Source organism: Rhinopithecus bieti, unplaced genomic scaffold (genome assembly GCF_001698545.2).
Source record: "Rhinopithecus bieti isolate Rb0 unplaced genomic scaffold, ASM169854v2 scaffold_10347, whole genome shotgun sequence".
In the NCBI taxonomy this organism is placed as follows: domain Eukaryota; kingdom Metazoa; phylum Chordata; class Mammalia; order Primates; family Cercopithecidae; genus Rhinopithecus; species Rhinopithecus bieti.
In genome coordinates this window covers 5,310,548-5,328,524 of record NW_016806836.1, presented here as the reverse complement: position 1 = coordinate 5,328,524, position 17,977 = coordinate 5,310,548, and the positions used below count along the sequence as shown (strand labels likewise).

At 43.1% G+C, this 17,977-nt stretch overlaps 1 protein-coding gene across 1 annotated transcript in view; it reads right to left on the bottom strand.

Annotated features, from left to right (window-relative positions):
• Window positions 1–17,977, bottom strand: part of PTPRT (protein tyrosine phosphatase receptor type T) — an 890,462-nt gene that overhangs the window by 606,079 nt on the left and 266,406 nt on the right. The window contains exon 7 of the mRNA XM_017878051.1: window positions 4,953–5,246. Within this exon, the coding sequence (XP_017733540.1) occupies window positions 4,953–5,246 (294 nt within the window). The remainder of the gene's footprint in view (window positions 1–4,952; window positions 5,247–17,977) is intronic.

Below are 17,977 nucleotides of genomic sequence, written 5' to 3'. Positions count from 1 at the left end.
TCTTCTGTGCTACACCCAAACTCGTAGTTTACTGCTGCCAAGTCTCTTCCTGCTACTAGCATGTCCTTACTAAGTCAACCTCTGCCACCAGTGCCTAGCACAGAATTTGGCACAAAGACTAAGTAAATGTTTGATAGAATGGAGTGAAACTTTTGTGTAGTAGTTATTTATTCTCAGCTGATCTCCATAGTCACCAGCCTCCCTGCTACCCAATGCCACCCTCAAGAGGACACTTGCGAGCAGAGGAGGTCCCCAGGGCTGAAGACTCCATCAAATCCTGTGATGAAGAGTGTCTTCAGCCAAGAGACCTAGCATTTAACTGATTGGTGACCTTGGTCCAACGATTCTGAGTCTGTTTTCCTCCCATCTACATCTCAGAGCTGCTGCAAAGACCAAGCTATGGAATGGACATCCTTCCAAAGAGTCATGTTGGCTTGTCACTGTATATGTTAGTCTAAAGTTTGGGTATGAAACAACACCACTCAGCGAGCTCCTTACAGCAGATTTCTAGGCTCAACCCCAGAACTTCTGATGTATTAGGTCGGGGGACAGATCTGAGAATGTGCATTTCTAACAAGTTCCCAGGGGAATACTTGTCTTCATTCATTTGGGTTGCAGTAACGGAATACCATAGACTGCTTAGCTTTTAAACAACAGAAATTTACCTTTTACAGTTCTGGGAGCTGGAAAGTCCAATAGCAAGGTGCCAGCAGATTAAGCGTCTAGTGAGGGTCCATTTCCTGGATCCTCACATGGTGGAAGACATGAAGGAGCTCTCTGGGGCCTCTTTTATAAGGGCATCAGTGTTCTGCCCTGATGACATAATCAGCACCCACATGCGCCACCTCCTAATATCATCATTTCAAGGATTAGAATTTCAACATAAGAATTTTAAAGGAACATACGTATTCAGTCTATAACAATACTGATGCTGCTGGTTCAGGGACCACACTTTGAGAACCACTGCCCTAGATGATTCTAAGACCATTACTCTTTCCATGCTGATGCTGTCTTTCCTACATGAAGCATGCTATTTCAATGCTTGCCTTTATGTTTTACCTTTTTTGCTGTTTTGTTGGAATCTTAACCCAGCCTCTAAATTCCTCTGGGCAAAAATTATACCTTCCACTCTACATACTCTCTCACTTTCTGTTTTGTAAAATAAAAAGTACATTTCCAGCGTGATTAATAATAGAATAGGAAAAGGAGGAAAATCTCAGACTACCAACGCCAATAAACAACACCTACAAATAGGTATCAGCCCTGGAATTCTCTTAAAAATTAATTACGAGTCAAAAAACATTCCACCATCAGTGGTGATGTGGGAAGGAAGATTATCTTCTTGATGACACATTTTGTAAAATGTGGATTATTCAAGATATTAGCTGTAACTTAAACACCAACGTTTTTTAAAAATAAAATACCACAATTGCATTTCAACTCATAATTTTTATATTGATAGCCAGACTATTGTGTTTTCAACAAGTAAAATCCATTACACAGTCATGGCAGCAGTTTGCAATAGATTGTAAATTTTTATTGAGATGATCATCTTGCGATTGAATTTCAAAATGTATTATATGATCATCAGCAAATAAGTCCACGGGGGCTGCTAAAGTACTTTGAATATCATTTATAAAGATCAAAAACCCTGGAAACTCTTACATTTACCCTGTGGAAAGAGAGAAGTCTCATCAGTAGGATCAAATCAATTATTTTTATGGATGAATATTGCATTGCAAAGCTGAGATCAAGTATTACCCAGTTTAATAACATATCATTATATCCTTTGAAAGTAGTAAGTTTCATAATCAGGTTTCAATGAGGAATTTTACCAAAGGCCTGTTTTGAAAATAATCAAGAAAATGGCATCTCTGTTCAGCCTAGTGGTTCAATAACCTTACAAGGAATATTTTCAAGCAACGAAAATACGTGGGTTACATACTACCACAATACATCACTGAGATACTTAAGAATGGTTACAGCCAATTCCACTATAACTCTTGTTTTGAAAACGCAAATTTGTTCCAACATAATTAATATATGAAAGGGCAATTTGAGAATAACACGAATTCCGCATTTGCTTATGTGTGATTTTGTATGTGAGAAACATTAGCGAAGAAGAAACCTGCACCCAGCAGACCTGAGCCACCTAGGAATACAAGCACACACACAGTTCCAACCCTTACCTGCCCCCTGAGCTCACTACCTGTGTTCTGAGCTACACCTTTTCCCTCAGTTTCAGACAGCTTTCCTTCCACCACTTCATAGTCACTCACAGGCTGCAACCTCCCTGATGTCCACTTCCACAGCAAACTTCAGGTCTTTTTCAAGGTAACAAACCATCTGTGTTGAGTATCCCTTATCCAAAATGCTTGGGACCAGAAGTGTTTCAGAGTTCAGATTTTCTTGAATTTCAGAATATTTGCCTATACCTAATAAGATATCTTGGGGATGGGACCCAAGTCCGAACACAAAATTCATTTATGTTATATATATATATATATCATAGGCAATCTTATATAATATTTTAAATAATGTTGTGCATGAACCGAGTTTGTGTACGTCGAACCGTCAGAAAGCACAGATGTAACTATCTTAGCCACTTATGCGGACAATTCTGTGCTTGTCTGTCATCATAATAATTCCTGACTTTGAATGTATATGCTATTGATAAGAAATCATCTTCTTATGCTTATTCACACATAAGTGCTTAACAGTAAAAAAGAATAAATGATATGTCATTAATACCATAAGAAATTAATGTGTTCAGGTTAACTGAGCAGCACAGTAGCCTCAGCAGATACCTGGATCAGCTGTTGAACGTCAGCAACAAACATCCTGGCTTTCAGTCCTCTCCCTGTGGTGTTGTGCTTTGATAAAGGGTTGGTACACCCTGCATTTTATTGTTTTAGGTGAGAACAAACATCAGAAGCAGTTGAGGAACCAGGAAGTGGATCCTCCAGGGAGAAAGAGGCATTCTACTCCATGGCTTTTAAAAATGTTTCCTCCAGAGTTATCTGCCTCGTTAACAAGGATTTTTGTCTTAGATGTCTCTGATTTTATAAACTGACATGGTTTCCTATTCTGCTATGAATGCATACTGCTCCAGTCCTTCAATAAGCTCATCACCAATGCTTGCCGTGTCATCTACAGGCACTTTTTCTGCAGTGTTAACAATGTCATGTTCATTTGTTGTATCGTGCTGGCACTCAGTAAGTTTCAAATTTTGGAGCATTTTGGATTTCCGAGGTTCAGGTTAGGAATACTCCACCTGGATGGATGCACTTCTTAGCCATTTCACATGCATAAAATTGTGCCACAAGTTTTACTAGATTCCCCTCTTTTTTGATGTGTCACTAGGGAAGTATGGCCCTCCAGCCCCATTTTTTCCATAATCCCTGTGCTTTTTATTTCATAACTTGATATACTGTGGTGATTTTTAAGGACCTATATATCAGGTTATGGCAGAACTGTATGCACTTTCCCTTGCTGTTTGTTCCATGGTTCCTGTACTGATGGTTCCTTCCCCTCCACCCAGATGCCCCCAGTGACTCCTTTCTGTTTTCTGAAACCCATGCTGCCTGCTTTCCTGAACCACACCCGCTTCCACTAGAACATCCCCAGCTGTATGTACAATGCTCTCTCTCTCTCTCTTTATTCATCATGATGTGGCCAAAAATCAAAGGCTGAGAGTCAGAAAATCTAAGTGTAATTGCTGACCGTGCCACTGGCCATTCTATGACTTTAGACAACGAGTTTAAAAGCACTGAGTCTCTATTCCTTTGTGTATACATGAAACGTAAGATCGTACAGCAAAAGGTTACTTGGAGTGAAAAATATATATAAATAAGGTAATTTGCAACAAATAAACTGCAAGTTCTTTTAATTTCTTGAGTTGCATCCAGAGCCAGACCATCTCAGATACAGTAAGACACACGTTGTTAGCCAATAGCCCCTGATTAAAAATGCAGTAGAAGCCAGGAGGCCTGGGACACAGTTGGATCCAGAGAATCTCTCCTCTTAGACACAATCTCTGCCAGCAAACTCTTACATGGCATCCCAGAATATCAGAGACAGGTGTAGTCGGCAGCCCACAGAGATAGAGTGGAATCCAGAGGACCCTCAGAGGAATAGTCCCAACCCAGACTCTTAGGTAGGGATAGGAGCCTCCAGGGGATACAGAGGCAGGAAGCTCTTAGGGACTAAGGCAGTTCCAGAAACAATTCAGAGATACTGTGAGAGCCAGGAGGCATTTAAGATGTGGTTGGCAACAGGAGCCCCTCGGAGACAACTCTAGAATCGGGAACCATCAAGAAAATTGTCAAAACCAAGAGTCACAGACCCAGCTCAGGGAGCCTCAGGAACAATGTTAGAATTAGAAACACATTAAAGATACAACCAAAACCAGAAGCCCCCAAGGACATAGTCTAAATGAAGCCTTCAGGGTGCATAGTCAGAGCCAGGAGCCCTCAGAGACACAACCAGAGCCAAGAACCCTCAGAGAAACAGAGCCAAGAACCCTCAGAGCAACATGGCCAGGGCCCTCAGAGACACAAAACCAAGAGCCCTCAAAGACATTCTTAGCATTAGAAAGCCTCAGACATACAAATGGCACCAGCAGTTCTGGGAGACACAGAGCCAGTGTGTCTCATCAGAAACACTATTAGATCCAGGAACCTCCCATGACCCAGCTAAAGTCAGGAGGTTCTCAGAATCACAGTCAGAGCTAGAAAGCCTCTAGAAAGGCAACCACAGCCAGAAGGTCCTCTAAAAAAAAAAAAACAAAAAACAAAAAAAAAACAAAACCTTGATCCTTTTTATCCTCAATAGGAAGCACATTCACATTCAAAGAAAATTAGGAATTATTTGTCACAGAAAGGCAAGAGGATGGCCAGTCTTGGCAACAGCACAGCCTCTCATAATGGAGCCTGGAAAAAAAAAAATCTTACCTGCACACTTGGTCCTGGTGGTGAGGGGAGGCCCTGGTGGTCCGGTACCCCCCTCACCTGGTCGTGTGAGGAGCACTCGGATCTCATACTCAACGTCGGGGTCCAGATGCCACAGCTTATAGTTGGGAGAGTCGACTATGTGGGTCTCTGCCCAGGTGCCTGTGGTGGTGCGATATTCCACTTCCTTCAGGATGATGGGGCCATCCCCGATGATGGAGTTGGCATTTGGCTTGATCCACAGGTATGTGGCCCCCACAGCCAGCAGCTCTGGGGGAGCAATGGGCGTGGGAGGCTCTGTAAGACAAGCAATCAACAAAGGATTGTCAGACTCAAATGATTTACAGAGCAGACTCCGAGCACGTGATGACAAGGCACAGAATTCACAACATAGCCACAAAAAAAATAGTCAGAAAACCCTTTGTATTTTATTTTATTTTATTATTTTTATTTATTTTTTTTTTGAGATGGAGTCTTGCTCTGTCATTCAGACTGGAGTGCAATGGGGCCATCTAGGCTCACTGCAACCTCTGCCTCCCTGATTCAAGCAATTCTCATGCCTCAGCCTCCCAAGTAGCTGGGATTATAGGCGCCTGCCACCACAGCTGGTTAATTTTTGTATTTTTAGTGCAGATGGGGTTTCACCATGTTGGTCAGGCTGGTCTTGAACTCCTGACTTCAGGTGATTCACTCACCTCAGCCTCCCAAAGTGCTGGGATTACAGGCATGAGCCACCATGCCCAGCCTGAAAACCCTTTTTAAATCCCATTCATGCCCTACTTTAAGGGTTTGCATGTAAGTACCTGAATCAGTATTTCTTCAGTAGCTATATTCAACACCTACCTTATCTCCTTTATTTAAAGGCACGAAAGAAAGAAGGCCATGTGAGGAAATGGTTTTCCCAGAACACAGCAAAGCTGCTGGTTGAATACTCTGTTTTCTAGCCTAAAAGGAAAACCTACTTTTGCTGAAGTGAAGTTTGGCACAAAACCCAAGGGAGCCTAAGGTCTATAAACATTTCTTACATAGAACACATAGATTGTTAGTGGAAGTTCTTTCCAAAGGGTGATAAGAGCCTAAGGAGAAAAAGAATGATGGCATAGCAAGAATTCAGCTTCTGCCTCAACCCCAGCAGGTTTCTTCCAGCAGAGAAAGTCATGGGTCACAGCGGACTCAGCAGGAATGAGGGGTCAAAGGAAAAGTCGTGCTGAGTTTTCTTGCATCTGCTCTGTGCTGCCACCTCTCTTCCACTGAGTTCCACACAGTCAGCTAAGTAGACTAAAGGCATGGATTGTGGCCTCTTCCTCGCAATTATTAGCCCATGGCAAAGCTACAAAAATTAACGCTTATCTTGTACTTCCTATGTACTTTAAAATCTTACACGTATCATTTCATGTAATTCTTGGGACAACATTATCATCTTCACTTTAATGGAGAAAAACAAAACAAAGCAAAACAAAACAAAACAGGGAACCTAAGAAATCAGGTCACCTAACCAAGGTCATGGAGAAGGTAGTGTAAGATGAAACTTACATCTGCATGACTTCCTGGACCAACCTGCACCAAGGAAGGCTGTCTGCCTCTTAATATTCATCGTTAAAAAAATGGAACTGAATATATTGGTTATTTTATTTGTAGTAAAATGGCAGAACAATAAAGAAAACGGAAGAAAGAGAAAATATGAGAAGAAATGGAAGAAAATGGAGAAAAATGGAAGAAACAAAATATCTCTACCATCCAACATAGCCATTTTTATTCCTCCATGTTCCACTCCAATGTTTATTTATGTATTGACACATTTTTTTGTGTGGTTATAATAACACATAGACCCAATGTAGATTCATTTTTCTTCCTTCACTTATATTGTAAGGATTTTTTTTTTTGCATACACTGCTCGAGCTTTATCATCACTGTCTTTAATATTTATAGAACAATCCATCAGGTTACCACATTAAGCATTCGCTGATTGCTGGACACGTGAGTTGTTAATGTTTTGCTAGGATAAATAATGCTACAATGAATATCTTTGTGCAAATGACTTCAGTCTGTCTTATCTTACGTTTTCTTAGGACCAAGGATATGAACAAGAGGAAATGAAGAGTAGAACAAGGAAGAGGAGAAAGGGGAGGCACAGAGGAGGCACATGAGGGTGGAATACAACATGCATTTGTTTGAGAACATCACACTTGTAGAGGGCCTCTGGTTTATTCGCATGGATAGAAGGCAGGTATACATTTTAGCTTGGAACTCAGGTAAGGGCTTTGAGATAGAGACGCACTCAGCACTTCCCTTCTAATTAATTACCTAGAAGCAAAGATTCTCTAGAAACAGAATAATTGCTAGGAAACAGAGATGGACAATATTTTCTCAGTGTGACTCGAAGCAAATCTTAAGGGACAACTCCAGATTGCCTCTATTATAGCCTGCCATTTGGTCAGAGAAGGAAATTAAGCAGATTAGTCAAGCTAGATGCTTTTCTTTACAAAGCCATGGAGGTTATTACTCAAGACCTTGTTATCTCAAAGGTGTTTGCAAATTGATTTTTGGATAATTTGTTGCAGGTAGAGAAGTTAGGTTGGCAGGCAGATAATTTCTGAGCTCATCCTTTGTGCATGTTAAATATATGGACCCTTTGATTGTCATTATCAACTCTACAGAGCTCCCATCAGTCTCCAGTGAGGCCTCAGGGGTGATATTTTGCAGCTCTCTGATGACTTTGCCCAATTCCTTAACATAATTATTCACAGACTAGACCTCTATAGAATTAAGAGCAGCAGACTTCAACAGTTTGGGTGCTGAGGGAGTGGCCCCATTTAGTTCTTTTCCATCGACTTTTCACCATGGTTTTCTGCTCTCCTATTTCAGACAGCAGTATTCAATTGCTGACCACCAGAAAGAAAATAAAGTATTAAATCTTTCCAAATGGTTAGCTTCTTTTCATGTATTTCTAATGGCATGTGCAAGTATAGTAACAAACATCCCCTTGAGTATATAAATGTCCCTATCTCAAACGACTTGCGACTTCACACATTTGTGTGCAGATTAGCCACGTGGTTACCTCTCCGTCCATCCCCTCAAGAAGAGACCACGTAAGTTTAATCACAGTGTTTCCTCTATGTGGCACCAGGGAAGCCATCAGATTATTGTGTGCTTTATTCTTTTCTTTTTCAGTGATCTATTGTTTTATAATTGGCATTGTTTAGAAGGCACAGGTACTGGTGGTTCAAAGAGAGAGAAGCAAAAATATAGCACAGAATGATTTTTTTGGCAAGCAGTACATTATTTTACAAATACATAGAAAAAGCCTATTTATTTATATCAGTTCTCTATCTCTAAGATGAACTCTTCAAGAAGACAGTATAGGAAATGTACAGGGCCATCCAGTCCAATGGCCAGAGTCATTAGGAAGGAAAAGGAAACCCCTGTGTATCTCATTTGCCAGACAGAGCACTGTGCGCATGAAATCTAATGCAGCCAAGTAAATCAGTGATAACGAAATGTAATAAAGTCATGATGGGGGTGGCAGAGGCATTTTTGAAGCCTGTGAAAAGACCTAATCTGGTCTAGAGGTTAGGGAAGCTCTTGCAGACAGCGCTTAGGGGAGTGTTCTGCTGGGACTGCTCATGTTGAGTCTATGAACAAAGAAAAATTCCTGGGGGTTCTCCTAGTTCTGAGTTACTTGGGATAGACTGGTAAACAATTAAAACGATGTTCCCTGGACACTCATTCATTCACTCATTCTATGAATGTCGAGTCCCTGCTGCTGGTCACACACTGTCCCAGGTGCAGACACAATCTTGGCTGCATGGAGCTCACCTTCCAGCCTTCACTCAAGGATTGACACAAAGAAGTCAGGAGAGAAGGAAGCTGACTCAGAAGATGTTGAGAAGGAGGGCGTCTGAGAATGGAGAGGCCCTGGGAGCCAGACCTAGGTAGGAGCTTATGGATCCATAAAGCGATACACATATACAAAATGGATTACCACTCAGTGAGAAGAAATGAACCAGCTGCAGACGCAGACACACACAGCAACATGAGTAAATCTCAAAAAAAAAAAAAAATTCATGCAAAAGAAAAATAAAAGAATGCATGATGACCCCACTTATGTGAAAAGTTCAAGAACAAGCAAAACTGCTCTATGGTGATAAAAGCCAGAAGCATAGTTACCTAGCAGGCAGGTACTGACTGGGACAGAGCCTGAGGGAAGTTTCTGGGATGTTAGAATGTTCTCTATATGTTGATTTGGGTAATTAAATAACAGAAATCAAAACAGTGTTACTATAAGGGACATGACTGCCTGAAAGAAGGCGTGAGAAAAATTTGGGTGGTTATAACCATTTCTGTATCTTAACCAGGGTTATGTAAGACTCATCAAACTGTGAACTTAAAACATAAGTATTTTTATGCATATAAGTGGTACCTTAAAAGTTAAAAAAAATCACAAAAATATGGATATGTGACTCACTAGGTGAAGAGAATGCCACTAATTACTTGAAACTGAGCCCCAGAAAATTGGGAGAAAATTAGCCTTTACTTCTATACCATTCCCTCCTATCAGCACCATCAGATGCTTGAATTCCTAATAGTTTTCCTAATAAGAGGTTGTTCAGGCACACACCAGTTTCTTATCCATGAGCCTTTTCACATCTAACACAACCAACGCCCTCTCCTTACCAGACTCCATAGCATCATCTGTGCAAAGCCAGGAGTAAGTATTTAACATCTGATGGCACCCTCTGCTCATGAAGTTTGCAACCAGACTAAGGAGGAGGAAGTCTTGCCTTCAAGGAGCTGAGGCCTGAGCTGGGTGATGACATCAGTGCCTTCCAGCCAGGCATCAAAGCACTGCGAGGACAAGGATGCCAGGAGCCATCCATGAGGCCTGGGCAGCAGCAGCCCTGAGCCTCCAAGGCTCTCCTTCAATATGTAGATGGTGAAGTGACCCCTTCATGTAATTCTGCCTCATCCTCAGGCAGCAATCTCCAGAACAATTCTGTCTTTCTTTTCCCTGCTGTGAGCACTTGTAACAGTTTGACTCCCCAGAAATTCCCACAGAGAGCAAAAGTGTTTCAAATAGCTGGAGACAGAGCTGGGCGCATGTATTGTCTGCTCCAGACAGAAATCAAACATTTTGAGAAAAACCAAATGTTACTAAGATGTGAAGTGAGCCTTGATATGATTAAGGTGAGCATAACCTGGCCTCCAACACTTTCCACTACATGCCTCACCCTACCTGATCACTGTTTTAATTGCATTTCTATTTACTGACCCTCTAGGTCTGTGGGAATGCCTCCACCCACCCAACCCTAGCCACCAACACAAACCCATTCATACACAGATAGAAACACAATTGCGTCATTCTCATTGCCAGACTTCTTTTGTCTGTGCCAGTTTTCCCAACTAGAACGGCTTTCCTTTTACTTTTTTGTTTGTTTGTTTGTTTGCTGTTTTGTTTTGAGACAGAGTCTTACCCTGTCACCCAGGTTGGAGTGCAGTGGTGCCATCTCGGCTCACTGCAACCTCCACCTCTTGGGTTCAAGTGATTCTCCTGCCTCAGTCTCCCAAGTAGCTGGGATTACAGGCACCTGTCACCATGTACAGCTAATTTTTGCATTTTTAGTAGAGATGTGGTTTCGCCATGTTTGCCAGGGTGGTCTCGAACTCCTTATCTCAGGTGATCCACCCGCCTCAGCCTCCCAAAGTGCTGGGATTACAGGTGTGAGCCACCGTGCTCAGCCTTCAATTATTTTTAACTAAACTATGCCAATTTTTCTTTTCAAAGCTGCTTCATCATGACTTACGCTCATGTAGCACAGGGCTAGGCACAGAGTAGATGTTCGATGCTGATTAGACTTTCTACGATTTATGTGCAACGCTGTTTTCATACAATAATGGACTGAGGATCAAAAAGGACTACCTTGGGGCCAGGCTCCAAGCTTTCCTTGACCTTGGCTTACCACTAGCCAGATGTGTGGCTCTACTCAGTCTTCGTGGTCCTCAAATTTATTTTACCTTGACAATGAAAGATTCAAGTCATAAAAGTCCCTAAATTATCTACCAAGGGCCACAGGGATTCTACGTGTACCCACTGACTACCCTAACAGTGAGCAATCCACAGTAGCCCGGGCTTCTCATTCTTCCCTGGCTTGGGCTCAGGGTCCTCGGACACAACGTAAGTAAATATAGCATCAAATCCTCCAGTAGGTGCCAACTAGAATAAGTCTTTGTTGGCCGGGCACGGTGACTCATTCCTGTAATCCCAGCACTTTGGGAGGCCAAGGCGGGAGGATCACTTGAGGTCAGGAGTTTGAGACCAGCCTGACCAACATGGTGAAACCCTGTCTCTACTAAAAACACAAAAATTAGCTGGGCATGGTGGCAGTCACTTATAATCCCAGCTACTCAGGAGGCTAAAGCAGGAGAATTGCTTGGACCTGGGAGGCAGAGGTTGCAGTGAGCCAGGATCATGCCATTGTACTCCAACCAGGGCAACAGAGTGAGAGACTCCGTTTCAAAAAAAAAAAAAATTAGTCTTTGTGCCCTAACCAAACATACAGCCAATGGTCAATAAACATCTGATGTCTTATTTAAATGGGTAGAAAAAATATTTGATAAGTTTTCCCAAAGTAAGAGGTTGAGGGTGGCAACAAAGAGATAAAAAAAGGACAAGAAGTAGGATGTTGTAGAGAATACTGAATGCACCTCTAAGCAAAGGATTGGAAGTATTTAGGGAGAAGACATCAAACAACTGACAGAAAGCAACAATCAAAGACATACGTAAAGAAAACTTCTCTGAAATACCCAAAGGCTCGAGTTTGCGGACTCTGAAGAGCTCAATGGGTTCCAGGCAAAATCAATGATGAGACTTGAGCTTAAGTACATACTGGCAATATTTTGAAATACAAAACTAAAGAAAATTCCCATAAGCCTTCAGAAAAAAAAAAACAGATATCCATCAAAACAAAATAAAAGACTAAAACTCTGGTTCCATGCTTTATCACTACAATTTCAAACACAGGGATGTGATGAGGCAGATGATGAGAATAATCACAAATAACATCATGGGGCCACTCCCGTGTACTGCACACTTTCAGACACCTGTGACTGCCCTCAGTGCTCTACCGTATTGATTCATTTAGTCCTCACAGCAACTTTATGGATGGGTAGATACCCATCCAGAGTCAAACAATTAGACATTCAAAAATCCACCACTGAGGCCAAGGCAATCTGCCTGGGGTCTGCACTCCTAACCATTATGATAAAGACAATGGTACATTATGATAAAGACAATGGTACACACGCAAGGTCTTAAGGAGGATGTTTTCAGTCCCAAGAGTTTTATAGGAGGTTAGTTGTGGTACATTTTCAAAGCCAGCAGAAAAATGCTCTCAGTTTCTGAGGAACACAGAAAATAAAATACAATGTACTTGCCTTCCCTTGGAGAAAAACTGCTTGAAGATATACCCTAGTCCACCTTGTGATGGATCAAAATCACGACCTCTAGCATGGGGGAATTGTGATATAAGAAGGATCAGTCCTATGAGATGGCTAGCTACCACAAGACCCTCCTTCCTCAGATGTAAGTCCAGAAGAGGAGCATGATCTTGTGCCAGGCTGAACTGAACACATAGCCCAACCTGTAGGAAGGGGCAGAATGGCATGCTTTCATCCACACAGCATTTCGGGAATGCTTAAAAACAAGCAATTTCATTATGAATGGTTAACTTTAGCTTTGGCCATCATCCTGAAAAGGGACATCATAAATTCCTATGAAAAAAGGAATCTCTCCTTCACTTTGCTGAACTAAATTCAACAAACAAATCTCATCTACCTAAGCTTAAAACATCTAGATTTAAATACATGAAAATGTTGACTTTTTCTTATGGTTGTGAGAATATAAGTACTATTTTTCCTTTATTCTGTTTCTCCTTTGATTTTTTTTTACAAATGCCTAGTAAACCTGCATCCGTTGCTTATTATAAATATAAGCGTTTGAAATAGGTCGGGTTTTTATATATTTCAAGCTTTCACATCTGGATGCGACCTCTCTTGCAGTTCTATGCTCCCGATCACTTGGAGTGTTTAGCAGTCAGTCTTCCCTCCTATCTGCCCAGGTAGCAGGAGTCAAGAACCACGACTACATCCATTTTCCCAGCAAGTTCCTCACCAACAGCTCACTAGCAAGGAGACATCCTGGCTACCTCTGGGAGCCTCTCGAAGACTTCCACTGTGAGTTGACACTTGACTTTCAGATAATCCTCTAACCATTGCAAACAAACAGTACTTTACCTGTTTCCTCATCTTTCTCTCTATAGTGACAACAGAAAGCAGACAGTACTACTCCCATATTACAGATGAGAACACCAATGTTACCTAGAAAGCAGCTGTGTCAATACTGCCTGCTCTGTGGCTACAGGCATTGCACTTCCCACCCACCCACAAGCCCTGGTGTTACCACTCCCAGGAGCAGCCCTTACCCAATGAGGGATAGAAGATGGCGGATAAACATCCAGGTTTCCTTGACCCCTAGTGGGACAATGGGGTGGCTTTATTCAGTCTTTTAGATGGCCCTTGGTGAGACTGAGCACCAGATATCCTCTCTAGCACTACCAGTTCATAGTGTACTCCTTTTTTTGTTGTTGTTGAGACAGAGCCTCAGTGTGTCACCCAGGCTGGAGTGCAGTGGCGCGATCTCAGCTCACTGCAGCCTCTGCCTCCCGGGTTCAAGCGATTCTCCTGCCTCAGCCTCCTGAGTAGCTAGAACTATATAGGTGCTATAGGCACGTGCCACCATGCCCAGCTAATTTTTTTGTATTTTTGGTAGAGATAGGGTTTCACCATGTTGGCCAGGATGGTCTGGATCTCCTGACCTTGTGATCCGCCTGCCTTGGCCTCTCAAAGTGCTGGGATTCCAGGCATGAGACACCATGCCCCATCCAGGGCACAGGATTAAGAGGTATTTCTGGGATTCCAGGCATGAGCCGCCGCGCTAGGCCCACAGTGCACTCTTTATGGGGCTTTCTTTCTTCTCAATCTCCCTTCCTCTCCTCCTTACCAATGTTCCCCACAACTTAGAGAAACTATTTGCAAACCCACGCTAAAGGATCTGTTTTTAGGGGAAATCCAGCCTAAGATATTATGAAAACCAGGGAAAGTTACTTAACCTCTTTGTGTCTCAAATGCCTCATCGATAAAATGGGGATATAGCAACATCTTCCTCACGGGAGTTGCCATAAAGATTGTATAAAGTATTAGAGTCGACGCTTTAGAAGAGTTCCTACACATAACAAGTAAACTGTCTTCGCTACTAATATCATCCTCCTCCCAACCAGCCACCGATGAGCCATTCAGCTGTCAGTGAGAACCTTAACTGATACTCTCATTTTGTGCCCCCCACAGAGAGACACAAAGATCCCATCAAATGCATTCCCCTTCCTGTATCAGGATAAAGAGAGTCTACAGTAATGTCAGTGTGTACTCCTGCCAAACCTCCCACCAGCAAATCCATTTAAGAGCTCAGCCTTAGTCTACTTAACACCATCATGTCGCAACCAGTGAAGCCATTCAGAAATGCGTAATTCAATAATGACTTAGCACCAGATGAGGTTTTATGATCCGCAACACTCTGTCTGCCCCGGCTCCCATTTATCCCACAACACCTCAACATTTTCAAGATTACTCTTTGCTGGGCCACTTCCCAAAATTAAGAGCAGAGTAATCATTCTAGAAGAACCTTCCTTTCCTTGCCTGCTAAACAGGAGTCCTCAAAAAGCATGAATCAAGAGTCTGTCACCTCCAAACATGGGGCTAGGAGAAGCTGGATTCTAAAGCTTTGGAATCAAAGGCCATGCTTCAGGAGCACCTTGTTCCAGGGCAGCATGGGTTCACAAATGGGCACTCTTCTCTCCCCTCCCCCACCTCGGCCAAGCAGCTCTGCTACGAAGAATGGGTGAAAAAACTCCTGCCTTATCCAGTTTGGATCTTTGAGTTCCAGAGACAACCACGTCTGTACACCCACAGGATGGTGAGAACTGTTATTATTACTATCATGCGGCAAGGACAAATAACATTCTCATAACATTCACTGTGTGCATGGCTCTATTTCCGATTTACATACAAACTCGTTTATTCCTCATATCACACTGGAAAGTAAGTACTATTCTAGTATGCATTTACAGATGAGGAAACTAAAGGAGTGTGCTAGTATTCAGCTCTGGTCTTTTTGCTTCAAGCCCACCCTGTTACATCAGTTATGTAATTCTGGAGCTGGGACCCCACTAACGACACCTCTAAACTACCTTGCCAGCTGGCTTTGGTCCAGTCCTAGTGATGGGAGACATCAGATGGAGACTGGGATGCTGGAAGAAGGAAGAAGATGCTGTCTTTCTGTTTCAAGGTCCTTGTAGCATCACTCCAGCAACAGGGGCTGCTACGCTCCAGGCCTGAATCTCTTCTGGTCTTCCCAGCACCTATGGTACAGTCTCTTTTTGAAGGAACTAACAGAACCTAGGCCATGCCCCTTACAGCTGCAGTACAATCTGTGGGGTCCCCTTCCTCAGAGGTCTCAGAATCAGCCCCGCTGTGCTCCTCCTACAGACTTCTAGGTACCATAACCCCTCCTATTCCATTTTGTTACCCCAGTCCCAGGTGTGGTCGCCACTTCCTGCCATTTTTGGCTACCTTAGCATCCCATTTTTGCACTAACAGCCTTTCATCACTGTGTAACAGATTTCCTTCAATAAAAACCCTCTGTTTGAAATACTTGGTGTGATTTAGGGCTTCCCTCCTGGACCCTGATTTATATCAATAGATATTATAATTATCTTTATTTTTCACATGAGACTAAGGTACAAATTGCCCAAGGTCATGTGGCTAGTTAGTGAGTGTGCTGGGATACTCAGGCTGTCTTGCTCTAGAGGCCATGATTTTAACTCACACACTGAGCTCATGCCCCACTGTTCTCAGAACCCTGCTCAGCAACACAGTGAGGCAGGTACACGAAGGCTGGGGGATACCACACTTTGCCTAACAAACAAGTAATGAGGGCTGACTCTGCTATGTTTTGGGGATATGAAGTCAAAGCAAGTAACTGTCTCTAACCTAGAGGAGACCAAGAGACTAGGGAAGGATGCGGAAACCAATGAGCTACAGAAGAAAGTGATACAGGCTGAGAAGTGGCAGGGCCAGAGTCCTGTGGACTCATACAGGTGTGTGGTATTGATACAGACAGCAGACAGGGAAGTACTGGGTAGAAGAGGGTGGTTCCCCAGTAAAGGCCCCACCCTCAAACCTGAAGACCCACGGCCCTAAGACAGGACAGACATTTCTGTTTTTGCATCCAAAAAGTTGCCTTTTGGCCCACCACACCTCCAGTCCTGCCCCCATATAAACCCAAGACCTTAGTGGGCACACACACAAGTGGCTGAACATTGGAACCAGCAGACCAGTGACAACAGAACAATGTGGCAGAGAAAGACAGAAGAGAAAGGATGTCTGGATGCTAAGGGGAGTTCAGCTGGGGGCAGTCAGACAAGAATCTGCAACTAGGCAGCCCGACTCCTGGGAAAGACCACCTTCCCAATCCATCCTCCCCTTCTGGCTCCCCATCCACCTCACTGAGAGCCACCTCCACCGATAAAACCTTGCATTCATCATTTGAGCCCACATGTGATCCAATTCTTCTGTTACAGTGGGCAACTGAAGGAGCGAGCCACACTCCCGTTTCACATCCTGCAAGGGAGATAAGGAAACTCTCCCATTTCAATATCATACACAGAATAGTGGCCCCAAAAGATGCTTGAGTCCTAATCCCCAAAACTTATATAGACTCCAAAACTTATATAGACTCTGAAGCTGTGATTAAGTTAAGGATCTTGAATAGGGAGAGTATCCTGGATATGCAGTATCCTGGATAAGTGAAGAAGGGAGGCGGGAGAGTCGGAGAGAGCAATTGGAAGATGTTATGTTCTGGCTGTGAAGATGGAGAAAGGGACCACTAGGCAGGGAAAGCTGGTGACATCTAGAATCTACAAAAGGCAAGGGAATGGACTCTCCCCTAGAGTCAAAGGAACACAGCCCTGCTAACCCATTTTAGACTTCTGACCTCCAATGCTATAAGATCATAAATTTGTGTTGTCTTAGACCACTAACTTTGTGATTAGGTACAGCAGCATTAGAAAACTAATACAAGGGGAGATACCTAAATTAGATGGAGGATGTTAGGGAAGGCTTCCTAGAGCAAGCAAATCATGACCTTGGTCTTGAAGGAAGGGGAGAGTCTAATAGGCACAAGGGTGGGGTTATTCACAAAGACAAGACTGGGTCATGCAGGGATGGTATGTCCTTCTGAAACACAGGTGATGGGGAGCAGGGGTGGCAATCAGAGAGGTCAATCAGCAAAAAGGCAATCAGAGAGGTCAAAAGGGACCCAGTCAGGAATGGTCTTCCTCCTGAAGCTGTGTAAGCAGTGGTGTCATGCAGGCACAAGAGTTTTAGGGACAACTCCTCTGAGTACAAGGTGAAGAATGGGTCTAAGGGAGAGAAACACAGGAGGACCAATAAGGAAGTTGTGTCAATTACACTGAGGAAAGAAATGATGGAGGCATAACCCAAGTAACGGCCATGGGGCTGGAGAGGCAGAAGCAGAGGAACTAGGCAGAAGGTTGGGAGACTGAAAGGACAGGACTTGGTCATGTCATGGATTGAATGTAAGGAGCAAGGCATATGGACCAGTACAAGGCTACCGTTCAACACGCTGGGTGAGTCTCCCCTTGACCTCCACAATGCCTGCCCAGCCCATATAAGTGGAAGTCTACCTCAATTTCCTTGTGCAGTACCCCAGTGCTCTACGCTAGCTTCTCCAAATTATGCCCAATACACTCATCCCTTTGCATTTTCATATTCACTTCCACTTACAAAAGGAAGTGTGGTATACTAGAAAGTAAAAGATCACTGGGTCAGAAAGAGGTTGCCTTGCAACCTCTATTACTTAATGGTGTGACATTAAGAAAGTGATATAACTCCCTTGT